The sequence below is a fragment of the Choloepus didactylus genome, chromosome 10 (assembly GCF_015220235.1).
Source record: "Choloepus didactylus isolate mChoDid1 chromosome 10, mChoDid1.pri, whole genome shotgun sequence".
Lineage (NCBI taxonomy): Eukaryota > Metazoa > Chordata > Mammalia > Pilosa > Megalonychidae > Choloepus > Choloepus didactylus.
The window spans coordinates 43,868,483-43,890,317 of record NC_051316.1 but is presented as its reverse complement, the minus strand read 5'-3'; the positions used below and the strand labels follow the sequence as shown (position 1 = coordinate 43,890,317).

The 21,835-nt window shown below is 39.1% G+C and overlaps 1 protein-coding gene across 1 annotated transcript in view; it reads left to right on the top strand.

Moving 5' to 3' along the window:
- Nucleotides 1-21,835, top strand: part of GDA (guanine deaminase) — an 86,030-nt gene that overhangs the window by 46,982 nt on the left and 17,213 nt on the right. The window contains exons 3-10 of the mRNA XM_037797613.1: nt 15-186; nt 4,900-4,987; nt 8,103-8,208; nt 11,562-11,589; nt 13,049-13,156; nt 16,209-16,316; nt 17,645-17,742; nt 20,464-20,531. Of these exons, the coding sequence (XP_037653541.1) occupies nt 15-186; nt 4,900-4,987; nt 8,103-8,208; nt 11,562-11,589; nt 13,049-13,156; nt 16,209-16,316; nt 17,645-17,742; nt 20,464-20,531 (776 nt within the window). The remainder of the gene's footprint in view (nt 1-14; nt 187-4,899; nt 4,988-8,102; nt 8,209-11,561; nt 11,590-13,048; nt 13,157-16,208; nt 16,317-17,644; nt 17,743-20,463; nt 20,532-21,835) is intronic.

Below are 21,835 nucleotides of genomic sequence, written 5' to 3'. Positions count from 1 at the left end.
ACCTTAATTTCCAGTGAATTCTTCATGCCTGGGCTGGTTGATACACACATCCATGCACCTCAGTATGCATTTGCTGGAAGTAACGTAGACCTGCCACTTTTGGAGTGGCTGACCAAGTACACCTTTCCTACTGAACTCAAATTCCGGAACATCGACTTTGCTGAAGAAGTATATACCAGAGTTGTCGTAAGTATCGTGTGTGAGTATTGGTGTATTATGTTTGGTCATCTATAGAAATGTCCACTTCTTGGGGAAAATTTAAATGGTAAAACGTAAGTAATTAAAGCCCAGTGAATTTGTGACCATCTCATTTATACAGCAGTGAGAGGCAAAGAGAGAACTTGAATCCATGTTGCCAAATCCCCAGTCTGCTGGGCTCTGCCTTACTCTCTGTCTTCTGTCTCTTGTGTATTACTTTACCAAATTTGGGCTAAATGTATATGTGTTCTGTTATTCCTGCTGATCCACAGTGTTCCTCTGAAGACCGTATAGGAATAGCTGTATGTCCTTTGGAAAATTCCATGACTCACTTTCCCCATCTGTAAAAATGGAGAAAGTGATAGTATCTACTTCATAGGATTGTAATAGTAATTAAGCAAGTTACTATTGATGAGGTTCTTAGAATAGTGTCTAGCACATAGTAAGCATTCTATGTATTTCTCTAAAAAAATACCCAAGGAAATTTAAGATGAAAATTTCAAGTTACTGTTAGAAGAACATCTCATTATTTCGGTAACTTTCCAAGGAGGGAAAATAGTACCATATTGCAGGGCACATGGAAATGTGACTTGGGCATTAACACTACCAGAGGGAACTATGGGGCCAGTTCAATCATTAAGCAATTGCTGTAGTGAAGGCTCTGAAAATTTCCTCTGTTCTATTCTCTCAAGAAAATCAGTGCCCTTCTTTCCACTCTAACCCTACCCCCAACCCACTCAGCAATTAGAAACAGCTTCTGCAGTGGAGAAGCTAAAGCTGCAAAATGGCTTTTCATCTGACCACCACCTTCTGCCATTCAGCACCCTAAGTCTGGACATTCCTAGGTTTTTGTTGGAACCCTTGATGTTTTCCTTTTAAGGAATTGGTGATAGGGTGGTGGCAGTATTACAAACTTTACTCAATGGCCTATTCATTCTGCCAGTTTCCTGGTCTTGCATCATTCAAATGTTGAAGGGTAAAAGCAAGTGCTAACATTTGTACACTTGTCTCAATTATAAATTCAGTGTAATGGTGCATTTACATATTTAGCATGTATCCGCATGACACCAGAAAAACTGAGAAGGATGAAAGTTGGGTTTGAAGTTGCTGGTGCACTGTGTTAATAATGAATTGTGTTAAAAAAAAATAATAATGAATAGTGTTAATCACACCAAATCTTTTTAGTCTCAAAATGTATTTATATCATGCATTGTTCTAAAAAGGTTTGAGATAGCTTAAAATGGCAGCGTATACAACAAAAGAAAATTAGTGATAAAATCACTGCAAAGAAAAATATGAAGAAAGAAAAGATAAAACTGAGGGGTAAGTCTATCCCGTGGGAGTCTGGGCACTTATTAGTGTTTGTCACAAGTTTGGCTTCAGGTTTCTAGCAACTGATAACAGGCAGGGACTCAGTTATGAAATTTACTATGTACATGATAAAGATAAAACCTTTGTTAAGTAAAGCATATCTATTCCTCATGCTTAAACTTAAGAAAATGAATCCCAGTATGTCTTAATGTGGGTAGATGCTATATCATCAAAACATAGTTCAGTAAATTCAAGGAGAACAAGATACATCAGTCTTGTTTGTTTAGAGAGTTAGAATTTCTTGGCCTATATATCTTTCAGACAGTACTCCAGAGATACTATTTCTTACCTCTGAGATTTAAATATTTGATGTCAATGAATACAAAGTAGGTTTTACCCCTGACAAGTATTTGTGGTGCAGATACCCTGTTTCTATTTATGTATAGACCTGCACACGTTAACAGTTGGATCAGCTGAGGGTAAGGTTGACATCTGTTTAAGAAAGTTGAGATTGTTAACTAGAACCTGTCCTTAGACTGAAGTTTTCCTGGGTCAATGTAGAGATCCATGAATAGATCTAAGAATTTTGCTTTAGTTTTTCTCCCCCAGAAAACAATCCTAGATCTGCTTCAACAAATGAGCAATCAAAACTCTAGGGTTTTGCACCATAGCTGATGGCTGTGATCATTTAATCTGAAAATAATTTAAAGCATGTATTAAACAGCTCCTGAGATTATTAAATAAAAAGCCCAATAAATCAGCTCTAAAATATATGCAATGTCCTATCCTATCAAAGGATATTAATTTTATTTAATTTTATGTCTGTCTTTAGCTGTTCTTCTTCCTTGGGTGTTCATTCATTCATTCATTCAACAAATATTTACTGGGCACTCACTCATATCCAGGTACTTTTCCAGGTGCTGGAGATTGAATTTGGCCTCTTTCATGGTGTTAGCTTCATCCTGGATTTGGTGATTCTCAAAGAGAGCTCATATTTGTCTGTTGCTGAAAGAATTCTAAACATTCTCTATTAGCAGCCCATTGGCATGTTTTATTTGGTGGACAAAATTTCCTAAAAATTGGAAAGATTGACATAAAAATCCAGATTTCCAAGTTCTCTTGACCTTTGGGACTAGCTGACATCAGTGGACTCTCATTTGCTTTGTCAACAATTGGCTGCAGCTGAGTAGAAGCTGCTGCCTTAAAATAGGGCTTATTCTTCCCTCTTACCTTAATCCCAAACTGTTTTGCTCCTGCAGGCATTTGAGTTTCTGACCTCTCTTCTAGTTAAGAAAATCCTCTTATTTTACAAATGAGGAAACTGATTTTGAGAAAGTAAAGCAACTAACATTCTATCTCCCTATCAATCCATTTTGGGAGCATTTGAGTATAAGTTGTATACATCATGCTCTTTGGATATTTAATACTGCCATGTACATTTCCTAAGAGCAAGGATATTCTCTTACGTAACCATTTTACGTGCAGTAATCAAGTTCAAGAAATTTAATGTTGATATAAAGTTTATAGTCTGCATTCCAGTTTTTTCATATGTTCCAATAATGTCCCTTTGAGCCTTTTCTCCTCCCTTGCTAGATCCCATCCAGGATCATGGATTGCATTCAGTTGTCATTTCTTTGAATATTCTCTTTTTTTTCTTTTTCCTCCTTCCACAATGCATGTATTAGTATACTTGATGGTATCCCACAGGTTCCTTAGGCTCTGTTTACTTTTCTTCCTTCTGCTCCTCAGACTGGATGATTTCAATTGTCTTATCTTCAAGTTCTCTGATTCTTTCTTCTGCCAGCTCCAATCTGCTGTTGAACAACTCTAGGAAATTTTTAATATCTGTTACTGTGGTCTTCAGCTTCTGTTTGGTTCCTTGTCATTATTTCCATCTCTCTGTTGATATTCTCTTTGTGTTCATCCATTGCTTTCCTGATTTCTTTTAGTTCTTTATCCATGTTTTCCTTTAGTTCTTTGAGCATACTTAGGAGCATTTTTTTTGTAAGTCTTTATCTGATATATCCCAGGTCTGATCCTCATCATTGATGGTTTCTGGTGGTTTAATCTTCTCCTTTGTCTGGACCATCACTTCCTGTTTCTTTGCATGTTTTGTAACCTTTTGTTGAAACCTGGATAAAATGAGTTATCACTGGAATTTAGACCCTGAGGCATCTGTCCCTTAAGCTTGTAACTAGCTAGTGTTGTGACAAAGCTTTTCTTAAATGTCAGGAGCTAACAAAAAAGAAAGGAAGGAAGGAAGGGAGGGGGAGAGGGAGGGAAAAGAAGAAGGAGGAGGAGGAGGAGGAGAAGGAAGAGAGGGAGACGAGGAGGAGGAGGAAAAAAAGAAAACACCTCTTTCAGTCTTTGCTCATTGACCTTTAGCTCTAGGATTTCCACCATTTACACAGTTCCCAACATCCCCTCTTCCCTAGGGAACAGTTTCCTCATTGTATGTCTTACAGCCAGCAATCCTTGCCCAAGGCAGCATGACTCGGCTACTTTCCCTCAGCATTCCGTGGGGGCTGTGTCAGCTGCTTTCAATACAGTTCTGGGATAGCGAGCCCCTCCGACCATCACCAGACAGATCCCGACAGACTACATGCTCCCAGTATGTGCTTGAGGGTTGCTCTGCTTCCTCTGAAACTGGGACCAGGGATCTCCACTGGGATCGCGGGCAAGCTCCACAGGGAGCAGGTGAGGGTTGCGGGAGGCACTAGTCAGGGCACCATGAGATCCTACCACTTTTAAGTAGCCTTTTTCTTGATTTGAGGCTCACCCTGGTACTGCAGTCCTTTAACTTCTGGAGCTTTGAGAAAGATGTTTCTGCCAGTTCTGCTGGCTGTTCCAAGCTTCTCTGGGGGCATTGAGCCCTGAAGCATCTCACCCCACCATCTTGAGCAGGGAGGCTGCCTCATCTCTTGCTTTTTGTCTTCCAAGAAGATGTTGAAATGTCTTCTCTGCTCCTATTTTCTTTCATGTTCTTCTTGCAGGTTAATAACTTCTGTACTCCTGTACTGTTATTTTAGTATGTGGTCAATCTCCTAGCTTGAACTGAATTCTGACAGCATTTTTATTCTGCAATATATAGAAAAATCTCATTTATTCACTCCCAATGCAATCGAGTTAAACCATTCTGAGAGATAAGGAATGAGCTGGTATCACATTTTATGAATCGTGAAACACAAAACTGTATCAGTTTATCCTCCATCTAACATTTATGGAATATAAAGACTTTTGCCACTTACCTTAACTATATTCCATATCAAGATGGCATACTTTTAAATCAGAATATTTTAAAGTTAAAAACTAGACTTCTGTCTTCCTCTGCATGTGCCATATGACTTTTCTGGGCACATGTGATTCATGGCTTTTGTGATTTATTTTTAGAGGAGAACGCTAAAGAATGGAACTACCACAGCCTGTTACTTTGGAACAATTCACACTGACTCATCCCTGCTCCTTGCAGAAATTACAGGTGAGCAGATGAAAGCTTGATATACAGAGAACAACAGGCCCAGAGAGCCAGACAATACCCAGTGATGATTTACACTTGTAGGAAGTCCTGCCTTTTAATTGCTAGAATTTGAGCACTGTATTTCTTGCAGGTACTTAGGTGTCTGTGTCTCACAGTGGCCTGTGAATGTTTTTTGTAATTTTATTATTTTTGATTTTTGATTCCAGAATGATATAAATGAATCTGAATTGTGTGGGTTCATTTTAGGGCAGGTTTAGGGCAATTCTGTAGATTATAATATAACTCGTGCTACAGCTAGAAATAGTCTGCCAGACTCAGCACTCTGTGTTAGATGCTGGGAAGACAATGAAACACAAAGTAGTCTCTGCCCTCAGAAGCCAGGCACAGTCTGTAGTGCTGTTAGTAGTTGCCAGGTGTTATGCAAAGCACTCTGCATGTATTACCTCAGCTCAGTTGCAAACAGCCTTAGGAGGCAGTTATTAATGTTTCGTGATACAGATGGATAAACTGATGCTCAGAGAGTTTAGGTCACATGCCCAGGGTCATATAGCTAGTAAGCAGGGCTGATGCTGGATTCAGGCTGATGGCTCCAAACTTTGTACCCATAGTAGGTACACAGTAGGTATTCAATAAATACTTGTTGGCAGACTCACTGACACTACTGCTTGCTGCCCAATGTGGTTTATGCCAAAGGTCCTATGTGCATCACTGTAAAGAAATACAGGTGTTTCCAGAGGAGACAGAGAAAGCCTAGGGCTGGGGCATCTGGGAAGGCTACATGGAAGGGGGCTTTTAAAAGGGGCTCTTAAACTGGGCTTTGAAGGGAACACAAAATGGGGAGAGAAGAAAACGTCTTCTCTTCTCTTCATACAGGGTAATCGACATGGACAAAGACATGGGAATGAGAATGTTGATAGTTGTTCTAGTTTGCTAATGCTGCAGAATGCATAGTTTGCTAATGCTGCAGAATGGATAGGCTTTTATAAAACGGGGGTTTATTTCGCTACACAGTTACAGTCTTAAGGCCACAAAACGTCCAAGGTAACACATCAGCAATCGGGTACCTTCACCGGAGGACGGCCAATGGCGTCTGGAAAACCTCTGTTAGCTGGGAAGGCAGCCAGCGTCTGCTCCAAAGCTCCGGCCTCAAAACGGCTTTCTCCCAGGACATACCTCTCTAGCAAGCTTGCTCCTCTTCAAAACATTACCCACAGCTGCACTCCGTTCAGTCTCTTTGAGTCAGCATGTTTTATATGGCTCCACTGATCAAGGCCCACCCTGAATGGGTGGGGTCATGCCTCCATGGGAGTATCCCACCAGAGTCACCACCCACAGCTGGGTGGGGCACATCTCCATGCAAACAACCTAATTCAAACGTTCCAACTTAATCCCCACTATTCTGTCCCACAAGATTGCATCAAAGAATATGGCTTTTTCTGGGGGACATAATACATTCAAACTGGCACAATAGTAGATACCAGAAGCAGGAGCAGAGTGTTTAACTGAAGGAGAGGATTCATTTCATAGTGGGGTAGGAGGTGGGGATGGTCCAGATTGTGGAGAGTCTTGCATATGCATCAAAGACTCTAAGAAGTTTTTGAGCCAAGTAGTTATATAAGGAAAGAACCCCTTAAGGAGGATTAATCTAATGGCCAGGTATTAAAAGGAATTATGGGGGGTAGTGGAGGTGGGCAGAGAAAGGCAGAAGAACTTCTCAGAAACTCTCAGGACAGGGGTGGAGACATTGTGAAAAAAGATTCGCATGGTGCCACATGGCTTCAACTTCCCAGTTGAAGCAGGACTCCTCCAGCACCTCTGATGAGGACTGGCGCTTAGTGCTGAGAGCCGCTAGTAGGGGTCAGTGATGCTCCCCTCAGTAACAGTGTTGGCATTGTTACAGTTAAGAATAGTGGACATATCTTCCTGATGTCCCAGATACTTTATATACATTATTGCTCTTATTTCTCATAGCTCCACACATAACAGAGGAAACTGGGCACATACAGGTTTAGATCTTAGACATACCTGCTCACTCTCCCCAGAGTAATCAGAGGAATGAGCCAAATCCAAGTCTGTCCAACTCCAGTGTCCATATTCTCATCACTAGGCTATGCTGTTTGGTGTTATGTAGAAGGAAGGAAGAAAAAAGAGAGAGACTCAATCCAGGAAGAGTTGGTGGTAGAGTAGGAGATACAGAGAAGAGGACAAAGAGAAAGAAGAAAGAGAAAAAGCAGAGGGTAGGTAAGTCAAGGACTAAAAGAGTGTTTCCCTGGGTTCAGAGGCTGTCCACTCCTCCACAAGTAGATAAGATGAGAGCAAAGAATAGTTATGACTTTAGTAAAAAACATAGACAAACTGTATAAGCAAAGGGAAAAGCCGAGTAGTATGGTGTTTTAGTTTACTAGGTTGCTGAAAGCAGATACCGTAAAATGGGTTGCCTTTGACAAATGGGGATTTATTAGTTTACAAGTTTACAGTTTTTAGGCTGAGAAAAAATGTCCAAATAAAGGCATCATCAAGGTAATGCTTTCTTCCTGAAGGTAGGCTGCTGGCGATCCTGGACTCCTCCGTCACATGGCAAGGCACATGGCAGTGTCTGCTGGTCTCTGCCTTCTCTTCTGGGTGTCATTGCTTTCAGCTTCTTGCTTCCATGGCTTTCTCTCTCTTTGAATTACATTCTCTTATAAAGGACTCCAGCAGGAGGATTAAGACCCACTTGGACTATGCCTTAATTGAAGTAATCTCATGAAAACCTATTTACAATAGGTTAACATCCGTAGGAATGGATTAGCTGTTAAAACGTGATTTTTCTGGGGTGCATACAGTTCCAAACCACCACATATGGACACCTAATTGTTACCTGGCTACCCTGGGTGGAGGGGAGCAGGGAGGGAGGTAGGTGGTAGGTTGGGATGATGGATAGAGAAACTTTTCCTACTTACTGAATTTAGTGGGGGTTTTGTTAATAAACAAGTGGTGTGATGATGGGTAATTTTTTACATTCTCTTTTACGTTTTTCATAGTGATTTTAATTTTAACATGATTAAAAAAGGCTCAGTAAAAATACTATTTGGGAAAGAAACATGACTTCAGACTCTTGGCATGTGTTTCACAGATAAATTTGGGCAGCGGGCATTTGTGGGCAAAGTATGCATGGATTTGAATCAGACAGTTCCAGAATACAAGGAAACCACTGAAGAATCAATCAAGGAAACAGAGAGGTGAGATGTCCATTTATATTGATTTATTTTGTGGGCGGGTCCCTCTGCTTGGCCTGAGAGAGTTAGAGCAGGTGTGTGTGTTCCAGGTGGGATATGCACACGGTGATTCAGAATGTTCCATTAAGTTCAGTGGGTCAGCTAGTCCACAGTGAATCTGCTTAAGCAGTTGGTAGTCCTTCACAGTTTACTAAGAGTTTTCTCCTCCTGTGCCACACTTCATCCTCACAGAAATCTCTGTAAAACCATCTGTCTTCTGTGATAAGGAAGCTGAATCTGATACAGGCTAAGTTGTGTCCCCACGGTCACACAGCTTCTAAGTGGCAGAGCCAGGAATTAAAACCAGGGTCTATAATTCTAAATTCAGGGTCCTGTCTACCATCACCCAGATGTGATCTGCACCTCATGCTCAAGGTAAATCAACAGAAGGGGTGAAAGAGAGAATGACCCACACAGGAGAGGGAACATCTGCTATGGCATGTGTATGTTTAAAAATGATAGTGGAAATGAGGATCATTTGTGGAATAAAATATTAGATGATATTAGTAAGTTGCATTTACAAATCAATGAAAGACATCTCACTAAAAAAAAATTATTTTTTAATACAAAACTAATATGCTTACCCAGGATAAAACTTGAAGAAGCACAAAAAGGTATACAAAGAATAAAAAGTGTCTCCATAATCCAATCACCTAAAATTATGTGTATTGGAATTTTACTTGATAGCCTTTCGGTATTTTTCCAAGAAAGTATATGCATCTCTCCAAAAGAAACTAAAAGCAATCTTCCCAAGGTGAAGTACAGAAATACAGAAGGGATGGCTGATGAGTTAATTCTTCTCCTGCCTTGACTCCACATCTGTGTGTTCTTGGAGAGTGAGGCCTCCATGTGCTCCTTGCAGTAAAGGTCTGGGGACAGCCTATGGTGACAATACAGCTAGAAAGAGACCATGGGCAGGGACCAAGGCCTGCTTGGCTCCTGCTGGGCATAGAGCTGGGTTCTCCAGAGGTTGTGGACGGCCTGCTCTGGGAAGACCTCCATTTCACAAACAATAGGGGCCGTGTGCATATAGAATCACAAAAAGTAGACGTGCAAGAGAAATGAAAATGTATATCCACATAAAGACTTGGATGTGACTGTTCATAGCGGCATTACTCATAAAAGCCAAAAGGTGGAAACAACCCAAATGTCCATCAACTGGTGAACAGATAAGCAAACTGCAGTATATCTGTACACTGGAATGTTATCCAGCCCTGGGAAAGAATGAAGTTCTAATACATGACACAACATGCACGAACCTTGAAAACATAGTGCTAAGTGAAAAAGTCAGACACAAAAGGCCATATATTGTATGATTTCATTTAGTTGAAATTCTAGAAAAGGTAGATCTATAAAGACAGAAAAATTAGAGGTTGCCAGGGCCTGTGGGTCGGAACAGCTAATAACTAAAAGAATCAATGGATCTTACTGGAGTGATGAAAATGTTCTGAAATTGGATTATAATGATAGCTGCACAACTTGGTAAATTTACTAAAAATCATTGAGTCATACTCTTAAAATAGGTGAATTTTATGGTATGAAAATTACACTTCAATAAAATTGTTAAAAAATCAGGAGTACGTGTGTGGGATGTATGTATATTTGGGGAAGAGCTGAGAAAATAGAGTAGAAAGTGGTTAGCTTAAAGAAAAAGGTGAATATATTTTTGAAAGATTGCTTTTTAACTCACAAAGGAATGATTTTTCTTAAGGTTTTGTAAGGTATAAATAGCTGTGGAGTGTATTTTCAGTGGCTTCAAGTATCTATGATTCTCTTATATGATATAATAGTGGCTTTCTCAAGCTGCTAGTTTCTTTCTTTGCACTTCTTTTCCCTAATTCCACAAAAATCCAAAAAGGACCTGAGAGGCTCAACATGCTCCAGAATCTCCCTGTGATGTAGAATAAAGGTGAAAGATGAATTAGTGTATTAAGTCATTCTTGCCACTTGCAAAGGTCAGTGTGAAGAATTGCCCAACTTTGTGAAATTGATCAGTTCCTAAAAAAATTTTTTTGCATACCAGTACTATTTTTGTTTATCAAATTATATTTTAAAGACTCTGGGATCTTGCCAAACCAGTACTAGGGTAAATCCCTTTGTTAAATGGAGGATTCTTCATTAAGCAAATAATTTATTCTCTCCCTATCCTTTATTATATATCTGGGCTTCTTCTGTGGATTGATTTTGCTCTAAATGTCTGTGACCTGCACATTAAATTATTGATTGTGGGTGTTACTATTACCTGAGATCATGAGTTTTCATTTTGTTCTTTTACTTAAAACATTGGGATATTCTACTGATCATATAAGCACCTTTCTTACATTTCCTTGATGCGTTTCCCTTTATACCTTGCAGATTTGACAAAGAGTTATATTGTAGTACACGGCACAACCAAAAAGTATAGATGAAAATTCTTTAGACTAAATCTTCCCCAAGTCCAAACCTTATTGGCCCTGGTACAAGTTATAATAAGAAGTCCAAATTTTTCCATTTCCCAGACATCCCTCCCCTTAAGCGTGTCCCTCTTTTCTGGCTTTCTGGTGGTGGGGAACTGCTACATGCTCACTGAGAGGGAGAGATGGCCATTTGTCCTTTAGCATTGGCCCATGTACTCAGCTCCTCCATTAATCCATTTTTTGTGGTCATATTAATCATGATTCGCATTTTATTCAGAGACAAAAGCGTACCAGAAGGCAGGAAGCTCTAGTTAGTGAATTTTTCCAGCTAGGGCAGAAGTAGCTATTTCATAGGCACTACAGTGGCCAGCATCCCTGCAGGTGTAATTAATCAAGTCATCATCCCTGTCACTGCACCCTTCACAACCACCTCTGGCCTATTCTTTCTGCGTTACTCCCACATCCATCCCCAGTAGATCTCTGAACTTGGAATTAAATGATGATATTGTGTGAACAAGTAGCTGTCTGCTTTAGGGGAATTAGAAGTAGAGAGCCCCATAGCTTCTAAACACCTCTGGGTGCATAGGATTCCAGAACTCTAATATACATAGGGCAAAATATATCACAAAAGAGCATAAGCTAGAAGAATGGCTTGAGTGCTGTGAGAATACTTGTGAACAACCCATCTGATGTCAGCTGATAAGATTACATGTCCCATGATTTTGGACTCTGTCTGGCTGCAAATGGGAAAGCAGAGTAATCACTGCTTGTTAATCTTTAATTAGTGGTAGTGAAACATGAGCAGTGTTAGGAATGGTTACATGGAAATCTGGACATCTAAGAATCATGCTTTCAATCTTTAAAAAAGTTTATTTGAAATTGCCTAGATTTTCTAACTTCCCATTTGTTGCTTTATTGCAGATTTGTGTCAGAAATGCTTCAAAAGAACGTAAGTAAACTTGTTTACAGCTTGCTTTGGGGTTGACTTTTTGTTAGTTGTGGGGTTCATTATTTAGTTGTTTGGTAGATGTTTGGCTTATCCCATTATGAAGGAATGTTCTCATAGAAACCGAATGACTTTCACAGTGGACCTGTCAACTCAGCTTCAGTGAAGTCAGGTATTTTTTTTGCCTTCCAGTGAAGGCTGGTGCAGCTCTATATTCAGCCCTCTGTGTTGTGTTTTGAACACAGTTTTGAAATTAGGAGTTGTTAAGTGATTTTAGCAGGTTCATTTAAACAATCACCACTCAAATATGTGCAACTGTGAAGTTTGCTTTATTCTTAGGATTGCATATACTTTTCTTGACTCCAAAATTCCTTATCTACCTGCAGAGGGAAAACTAAATAAGTCAGGCTGGTAGACTAAGATTTTAGTTGAGCTAGGTGTAAAATCTCGGTCACTGCCCAGTTTAAAGTTGCCGTCTCAAGACAGCTTTCCCATTCTCATTGGTTTTCCTTTCTCTTCTTCTGGGTTCTTCTCATTTTATAGGACAGGTCTCTGGGGAATGGAGAGAGGGCTTCTTGGGGGCAGGTTGGTGGAAACTGGAAATTGTGGGAGTGTTTGGTGGTTATGTCAATATTGGCTGTGCCCCTTGGTCTGGTCTGAAGCCCAGGTGGTATTCAGCCCTGATGCCCCAGCCACGGGCTTTCCTGGTCCAATGTACATGGCATATCGGATGGTCTGCAGGCACTCGGCCAGTCATCCGCCTTTGCAGCATCCTGGCAATGGGGATCCTACTGAGGCAGTTATACTTCCTGCCCCTACCCCCAGGAGACTGGTTCATGGCTCCATCAATCTCAGACTGGTAAGCCAGACCCTTTCCTTGGAAATCTTGGAATTTCTCCCAGTCTAACCTTTGGAGATCTAGGTGGAGCTTGGTAGATCCTTATCCTCATCAATCCTCTTTGAGTTTTTCTCCCCTGCCAAGCCCCTCATTTCAGATGGCATGAGAGCCAACCTACAACTGAACAGTCCTCGGAGAAGCTATGGCCAGCATACCTCTTCAAGATCTAGAAAGGAGGAATGAGCTACCAGCTCACTTTTAGTCTCTTCAACACTTCCCTTCAAAATTGCTTTGCCTGCCAGTTCTCTGCATGAAGGCCACCCAGTCCAGGCTTCATTTAAACCCTCATGTGGATGTGGTGGTGGAAGGGAGGGGTGGTCTATCCTGTGGAACAGGCCCTTCTTCCATTGAACTTGGTGCTGAAGGATATCCTCTCCTCTGTTCTCAGCTGTGAGGTGCTTCCAAATAACCTAGCACTTCCACCAACTCTTAAATTGGGGGACTGCCCCCAAAATGAAGACATAAAACCATTTTGTTGTATAATATGCCTTTGGGGGTAAACTACATGTTCGTGATATCCATAGTTTCCTATTGTGTCAGTTGTTTGTTTTTTATTGCTTCCAGTATTCGAGAGTGAAGCCCATCGTGACACCACGTTTTTCCCTTTCCTGCTCTGAGACTTTGATGGGTAAACTGGGCAGCATTGCCAAGACCCATGATTTGCACATCCAGGTGGGTACTTTTCTTCTGTTTATGCCTCTGTCCAGGCCTGCAGAACATCTCTGTACTCTAATCCTAGAGTAATAGTATCACAGAGCTGGAAGGGTCCTTGTAGATGTTGCCTAATCCAGTTCTTAAATTTTGCAGGTGAGAAACTTGAGGTCCCTTTTACCCTCCATCTTCTCTGATCAGGCTTCAAGAGGCCAGGACATCTTCATAAATAACTAAGCAAGATCAATGACAGTTTACCTATTTTCTGTAGAATTCATTTAATGCATTTCTTTCCTACTTCTCTTTTATTTGATACTTTCTCAGTGTTCTATTTCTTCTTTTTGGTAGAAACCAGCTATTATTTGAAAAGCAAAAAGAACCTAATTTCTACCTTACAAAAATGCATGTAAATGCTCCATTGTTCCAAGTTTGCTAATTAAAAATCAGGAACAAAAAAAAGTATATCTTCCTTTGTCATTAAGTTGTAGCAATTTAGGAACAAAACCTTTTTAAAATCTTACAGCTGGGTTAAAATTGGGAGCACCCCTTCCCCCATCCAAGCATAATTACATACTGTACTAAAATTTCTCTTCCTAAGAGTTATTTGACTATCTTATAAGAAAGGGTAAGTGGAGGGAAAGCAACACAGTAATCCTTTACCATTTTGTAGGGTAGTGTTTTTTTTTTTTTTTTTTAAGATCTGTTTTCTTAAAAGCCCATTAACAATTTGCATCCTTCCCCATTTTTGTGGTCTGTGATATTTGAATTATTGATCCTGTCTCACACAGTTCTCTCCTGGAGAGGGAATTCAAAACTCAGATGATGTCTCTACTTTGGAAACAGAATATTTCTGTTCTTCAAAAAATTAAATAGAAATAATATTAAAGTAAAATGCATAGGAAAATACAACAAAAAGATACACAACAAAATTAAGCATGTCCTTGCTGGAGGGGTACATGTGTGTATGTGTTGTTTTTGCAAATTTGTTAAAATAACATGAATTACACTGGTTACTCTTTCTTCTCTACCAACATCTGTGTATTTCTTCAATGGTCTGAATTTCCTCAAGGACAGGATAGAGCTCATCCTCAATGTGGAACACCCTCGTTTTGCAATACTGTTGTTATTTTCTTTTGCTTATTTGCTAAGCACACTCTGCTCATGTGTGGAGAGAGAAAGGGCATTGCCATCTTTGGAAGTGCTAATTTGCTTGTGAGTTATTTCCCATAACACATACTCATCACCAGATGGTCTGACATGATTTTTATTTTAGGCTAGTGGCTGTGGGGTTACACTTAAGTTTCATGGCTGAAAAGCACTTTATGCCCTCTTAGGGTTGTGGTGCCCTGGAGAAAAGTCAGTGTGGGAGGGCCTGCCCTCACTTGTGCCTTCATCTGGATTCTTATGGGCTGTTTCCTAGTGATTGCAAGCATTATCTAGAGTGCTTATTTATTTTCAAGCTGTTTTCTGCAGAAGAGCTTGTTCTGGAAGTCAACAAAGGGACAGAAAGTGACTTGGCCCCAGAGTCCCAACCCTGCCTCACCCTGAGGAGCAACTTGTTTATGCCTTTTTCATGTTGGGTTTCTGTGATTTCTCATATGAAGAACATATACAAAGCTAATAGAATTTGGAAAATTACTCATCTCACACAAACCTATTATTTGAGAGAAGAGAAAATGAAGGCCAAAGAAAAGCTGACTACTTATCTAAGACACATAACTAGGGTCAGAACTTGGGCTAAAACTCAGCTCTTAATTCAAATTCCAGTTCTTATCTGTGAACTATGTTCTCTATCCTTTTGGTGACCACAGAACTCTTTTTTTCAACGGCCAACATGAGAAGAGGCAGGTTGCCACAGTTAGGTTCTTGCCCTTCTTCCAAGAATACTTTTTACTTGTTCTTATTATATTTTGGAATTTGAGAAAATTTTATTGGAAGAATTTGTCTTGGGATACATACATATTCATGATAGTCATAGTTTTCTTATCTCATATAGATATATATGTATCATATATATATGATGTACAGGTGATCCTCATTTTTCACTAATACTGTATTTGCAAATTGGCCTGCTCACTAAAATTTATTTGTAACTCCAAAATCAGTATTTGTGGCACGTTCATGGTGATTTTTAGACATGTGCAGAGTGGTGACAAATTTGTTACCCAATATACATGTTTTCAGCTGAGGTTGAACAAAGCGGTGCTCTGCCTTCTTTGAGCTCTTATACTAGAAACAAGTGTCCTTTTTGTAGTATATTTAGTGCCACTTGTAAAAAACATTTTTATGCTTTTTGTTGGTGATTTAGCTGTTTAAAATGACCTCCAAGTGTAGTGCTAAAGGCTGCAATGTGTCTTATGGAGAAAATATGAGTGTTGGATTAGTTTTGGTCAAGCACAAGTTTACAGTACTATTGGCCATGAAATTGACACCTTATTTCACGAGCTCCAACTACCTGCGCCCCCCAATGTGATTTATGATTAAATTTGCTTAAATTTATGTTCATAGGCTTTGTTTAAATGATACTGTTTTCTAGATGGGGTTAAATGGTGGTAGTCTCCAAAAGGCTAGTGAAACAAAGAACTTCCTAGGGAATCATGATAGGCAAAGTTAAGGAGGAAGCAAAAGATATAAACGGAAACACACATAAAACATGCTTATGTATTGATGAGTTGATAAAATGTTAGAACCCAACCCTGTATTTCCCTTCAGGTCAATGGTTTAGTGTTTGCTAACTTGGTGTTCCCAGGAACTTTATAGAATGTAACTACCATGAATAACAAGAATCGACTGTATATACAATTATATAATTGTTTGAAATAAAATCATATGTATAATCTCCATTGTTTTTTCTATGTGGTCCCTTACATAGGGAGGGAGTGGAAGCCATCCACACCACTTTGGGGGTAGGATGGTAATATATATATAAATATATATATATAAAGAAATTTATGTATATATAAAGAAATATATAATGGTATTATATATCAATAAAGAAATTTATATATAGATATATATATAAAGAAATTTGTATATATATATGAAGAAATTGAAAATATTTCTTTTCTTATAGAGCCATATAAGTGAAAATCGTGATGAAGTTGAAGCTGTGAAAACCTTATACCCTGGTTATAAAAACTACACAGATGTGTATGATAAAAACAATCTTCTGACAAATAAGGTAAATTGTATATGATGACATAATTTATATAAAGCAAGGCACATGTGGCTAAATCTTAAAATTCTACTGGTAAAGTTCAGACTTCTGTGACATGCATACATTTCCCAAACTAGAATAAAGTCCCAGATGAATTCAGTAAAAAAAGTGAAACTGAATTTACATCCCAGGCTTCATTGCGGGGGGTAGAAATGTCTTTGGTCCAATAAAATTTAAGTGAGCATTCCTTTGAGTCAACAGATGCATTTTGAGGAATATATCCTATAATGAATATGTTATACGGGTGTGAATTACATGTAAAAGTAAAAAGCAGCTGTCAGTGGGGGGTTAGTAAATTGTAGAATGTTCACAATTTAGAATTTTGTCCCACATTCACAAAGCATAAGGTGTTTTGGCTTATAAGGGAGAATTCTTATATAATATTATCAGACATATGTGTTATATATTTTTGTGTACGTATACTTGCTTAGAAAATGGTCTGGAAGACACATTTGAGTGTTAAAAGTGACTCTTCCTAAAGGAGAAAGAAAGCAGAGGGACTTTTTACTTTTTATTTTTAAACAACCTAAGATTGCTTTATTTTTTTAAACTAGCATGTATTACTTTTATAATTAAACAATTTTAAGTTAATTAAAATTCAAATGAATAAAGATAGACCTCATTACAACAGTGTACTCTTGGTCTCGGCCTTGAACTACTGCAGCAAATAATTTCTTAGTGACAACGTGAATGGCAAACTGAATATGACTGATTTGGAAGTTTACTACTCTGCATAAATCATGTAAATGCTACATTATAATTTTTAGTCTCTTTTATGTATAATTCCATATGATTAATAAATTAATCTTCAATATGCATATTAATTTTATTTGCACACAGGTTGTGAACATTTTACTTTAAGAATAATTCTGTGAACAATGAACCTTACTTCCCAAGGGAGAAAGTTATTTAGATACAGGTTTTGTACTGAGAGAAAAGGAATTTTGAAAGAGTCAAGTCATATTCAAGAAAAACCACAAAAATGATTGAAACTGAAAAATAAGAGAAGTTTCATATTATAGAGAGAGGGAGGGAGGGGGAGGAAGGGAGGAAGGGAGAGAAAGCGGTATCCAAAATTTGCTGAACTTTTGTATTAAAGTGTTTTGCAACCCTTTTGTGAGATGTAACTTGAAAACATTGATTTTATGCATATACAGGTAATCCTAAATGTTCTTGTAAATATGTAATAGCCGAGTCACAGCTTCTGTGTGTATGTGTAACACTTTGTTGTGAGTGAGCGCTAACCTCTGCCTGTAAGCGGTAAAGTCCACATGGAACACTTTTCTCTCCAGACAGTGATGGCGCACGGCTGCTACCTTTCCGCAGAAGAACTTAACATATTCAGCGAACGAGGAGCGTCAATTTCACATTGCCCCAATTCTAACTTGTCGTAAGTATTCAATAATTGTTTGGTAGCTTTTGAAAGCTTGGGTTGCAAATTGGCAGCCAAACACCTTTGTTTTCCTAGCCCCTCCTCAAGGACTTCTCTAGTTTGATTGGGACAAGAACTTGATAGATCGATGCTGACCTGTGCTATGGCAGAGAGAAAGAGAGCATTGAAAAGAGGATGTTTTTGGTGGAGCATGCATTTGAAGAATACCATATCTCCTAAAATTTCTGAGTTGTAATAAAACAGGGCAAGAGGAAGTACAACAGAAAGAGTTCAAAAGCAGTAGCATTCAGAATTCACAGCTAAGGACTGAAAGAATGCACATGCCAGCGAGCTGTTTCGGGGAAAGGGTAATGCCTTCCCATTACTTGCTGTGCTCTGGTATCAGATACAGATGTGGTGCTACTGGAAGCCAACGCCCTCCAGTTTATGTCACACTGCTGGATCTGACAGGATGCCAGCTCACACGAGGAAGCCATGGGAGGGATCTTGTCCTATGGTAATTCCCCAGAATGCAAGAAGTTTATTTATTTATTATTATTATTTTTTATTTTATTATTATTTTTACTTTTTAATTTTTTATTTGAGAAGTTGTAGTTTACAGAGAAATCATGCATACTATAACTGATTTTTAAATCTGAAATATGGCCTCTCTTTTCAGAAAAAAAAGCCCATAGATTTTTAATTGCTTCTAAGTTCAGGGGGTTCTTGGACCTCATGAAGCCAATCTATGTATGCGAGGTTAAGGACTCATATCCTGGAGCTAGATTACAGAAAGTGTTTATAATTTTTGGTGCTAGTGGACCTAGAACAGAGCTCTCCTTACTTGCAGGTTGGGATGGATCATTCATTTACTCATTCAAGAAATTTATTTAGCTTCTGCTAGATTTTGGATTTTTGTTGAGGGTTACTTTGTATCGACTCTTGGTTTGGGTTCTTGCAGAAACAGACCCTCCTGAGATGAGGATTCATGAGCAAGTTGTTTACTTGGGAGGTGATCTCAGGTGGAGTAGGTGAGTGAGGCAGAGAAGAGAAGGAAGTCAGTAAAGATTGCATCAGGAAGCAAATTACCACTGTGGGTGACCCCCAGAGTTGAATCCTTCTGGCATACTCAAGGAGCCAAGAAGAGAGGGATCTGAAGTAGTGTCTTCATTTGTTGGCACTGCTGTAACACAATACCACAGACTAGCTGACTTAAAAAACAGAAATGTATTGGCTCACAATTTTGGAGGCCAGAAGTCCAAGTCAAGATGTTGGCAGGGCCATGCTCCCTCTGAAGTCCCCAGGGAAGAATCCATCCCATGCCTCTCTCCAGGCTTTTGGTGGTGGCCGGCAATCCATGGCATTCCTTGGTTGGGGCAGCACAGCTTAATTTGTGTCTCCATCACATGGCCATCTCTCTCTCTGCCTGTTTCCCTGTGTCCAAATTTCCTCTCCTTATAAGGGCACCAGCCATTTGTTTGGTCTCACTTTAACTAATCACATCTTCAAAGTTCCTATTTATAAATAAGTTAATATCCACAGGACCAAGTGTTAGGACTTGAACGTGTCTTTGTGGGGAACAGAATTCAACCCTTAACAGGTGGTTATACCCACACTGGGTAGAAGTAGGGGCACCAGTTCCCAGGAACTCCCTGCCTTCCCCAACAAGGACAGAGCAGGCTCTAGCAGCCAGAGAGAGCTCCCAGGCAAAAAGCTGGAAGTGCTGGCAGCTATAAGTATAGGAACTTTGTGAGGCTGAGAGCCTCAGTGATACAGTTCTGGAATGTCTGGAGAACCTCCAGAGGCTCCTGGTTTTCAGACATAAAGGCAGTCACACATGACAGGGAATCTGGCCGACCTATAACTGATTGACCATAATTATGGTCTAGTGACCAGTTTTTGAAAGGATTTAACATCTCTTAAGTGAGTTGCACAACATGCTCTAAATTAAAACATGATCCAGCTTTGCAAATTGAGGTTGAAGTTAAATTTCTTATGGATACTTTTTAATGTTTAAATGATCACCACTATTCTTTCTCCAAAAACACTGAGAGATTTATTGCATGTACTGTGGGGCTTTGGACAGTATAATTCTGTGCATCTTCGAGCAGACCACTTTAATCTTTGCATCTTCCCAGGCTTCTAAGAATAGCTTTAGTTCTCCTTTGTCTCTCTAGAAGGCAGCACATCTATTAAGCCCAGGGTCAGGAGGTCTGAGTTCAGCCCAGGAACACTTGCTCCCCAGGACACTGCTGTTCTCTTCTGTCAGCCCCTGACTCACCAGCCTGCACACTTTTCCAGTTATGCCCCTCTTCCTTTGATCTTGCAAGTCACTACTCATTCGGGGTAACAAATTATTCCAGAAAGAGGAAGGGCAGCAATTGCTTTACAATTTCTAACCTAGAAGGATGGGTTGTTTAAAAAAATATATCAGACAGATACAACTTTTGAACTAATGTCTCCATTTATTTTTTCTTACAAGTGATCTCCTATTTTCCCTTTTGGCTCTTGCTGCTTTGCACCCTCCCGAGATTAATCTCAGCCCAAGAATTCAAGCACCTTTATGATCCTTTGTACTCCAGGACCAGATGGTTTAATTTAACTGATGTGTTGTGTCAGCATTAGGGCTGATATGATGGGAAACACAATTTTCAGTGACATCACTGTTATTATCAGTTTCCTTCTTCTGTTGGAACCACAAGGATCTCCTTGTTCTGACTATCTCTCCTCTCTCTACAGGCTCAGCAGTGGCTTTCTAAATGTTCAAGAAGTCCTGAAACATGAAGTGAAAATAGGGCTGGGTACAGGTTAGTAGTTCAGTATTTGGAGCTATGGCAAAGTGGTCAATTATGTGCATGATTTCCTAATGTGACTAATTTTCAGGTAAAAGTTATTGAACGTTAAGAAAAAAAATCATCTTTGTTATCTGGCCTTGAGCTAATAAAATGGCGAGGTTGGATCCAGTGAAGAAATGTATGCAAAGGGAGAAGTTTTGATGATACTAACCTCTTGAAACCATTATTGCTGTTTACTGTTCAGAGATTCAACTATAAAGGATATTTCCTTCTAAAGTGTTTTAGAGATTCTTTTTTTTTTTTTTTAAATCCTTAATTGTTTTTCCTTTTGTTTTGCCCTTCTGGCTAGGTTTTAATGGCTTGGATTTGTATGTTTTTATTTTTCAGTAACTGTGTAATCACAAATACCATCTCAAGAGAAAATAAAAATTATTCAACTTTGCCAAATTGAAAACTCTGCTTTTAAGCAGTGTTTAGCAAAATGAGACTCCTCAATTCCCATAGGCAGTCTGGATGTTTACTAGGGTACAGGGCATTCTAGGTGGCTATGAATTAGTGATGCCTCTTGCTTTTCACAATACATTTTAATTTCTTTTTTTCCTTTTTTTTTTCCTGAATGTGTGCCGTGCTGCTCACTTTGAAAGTGTGGGTCAGGCCCAGATGTCTAGGCATCTGCTTTGAGTCTTCTTTTATTACTGTGTGTGACTGGACTAATTTTTTTATTTTTAATGGTTTTTCGGGCCACAAAGATTCATTCTCCATTCTGGATGCATTTGTCTTCCTGATGTTTAAGAACATCAGGATGTTTGCTTGTTGACAGTGATGGTTGTCATCATTTTATGCAATAACTCCAGTCTCAGTTTGCCACAATGAGACATTTTATACCAATTAATTGGTAAGACACACAATAATATACATATGTGCATGCATAATAATCTACATAATGATTTATTAGTATTTTTAGATAGGTATACTAGATTAGAGGTTCCTCCCAATTTTACATGAACTAAAGGAAATAGGATTTTTAAAATGCTAATTTAAGCCTTGAGTTATTGAGACTATGGTGATACCTGGGTATAATCACAAGAGGCAAGAACCAATTATTTTAACTTCATAGAACAGCCTTAATAGATAAGAAAAAAATGGCAAAGAGTTTTTATTACACATTATAGTCAGTTAATGAAACATTTAGCAGACATGCAAAAGTTGGGTAGATACCGCTTTCAGATTTTCTTGGAGTTTGGTCTCCATGATCTAAATTCATCACATGACTTCTAGCTCTTGACTTTAGTTATGTAGCAGTGGCCAAAAAGTTT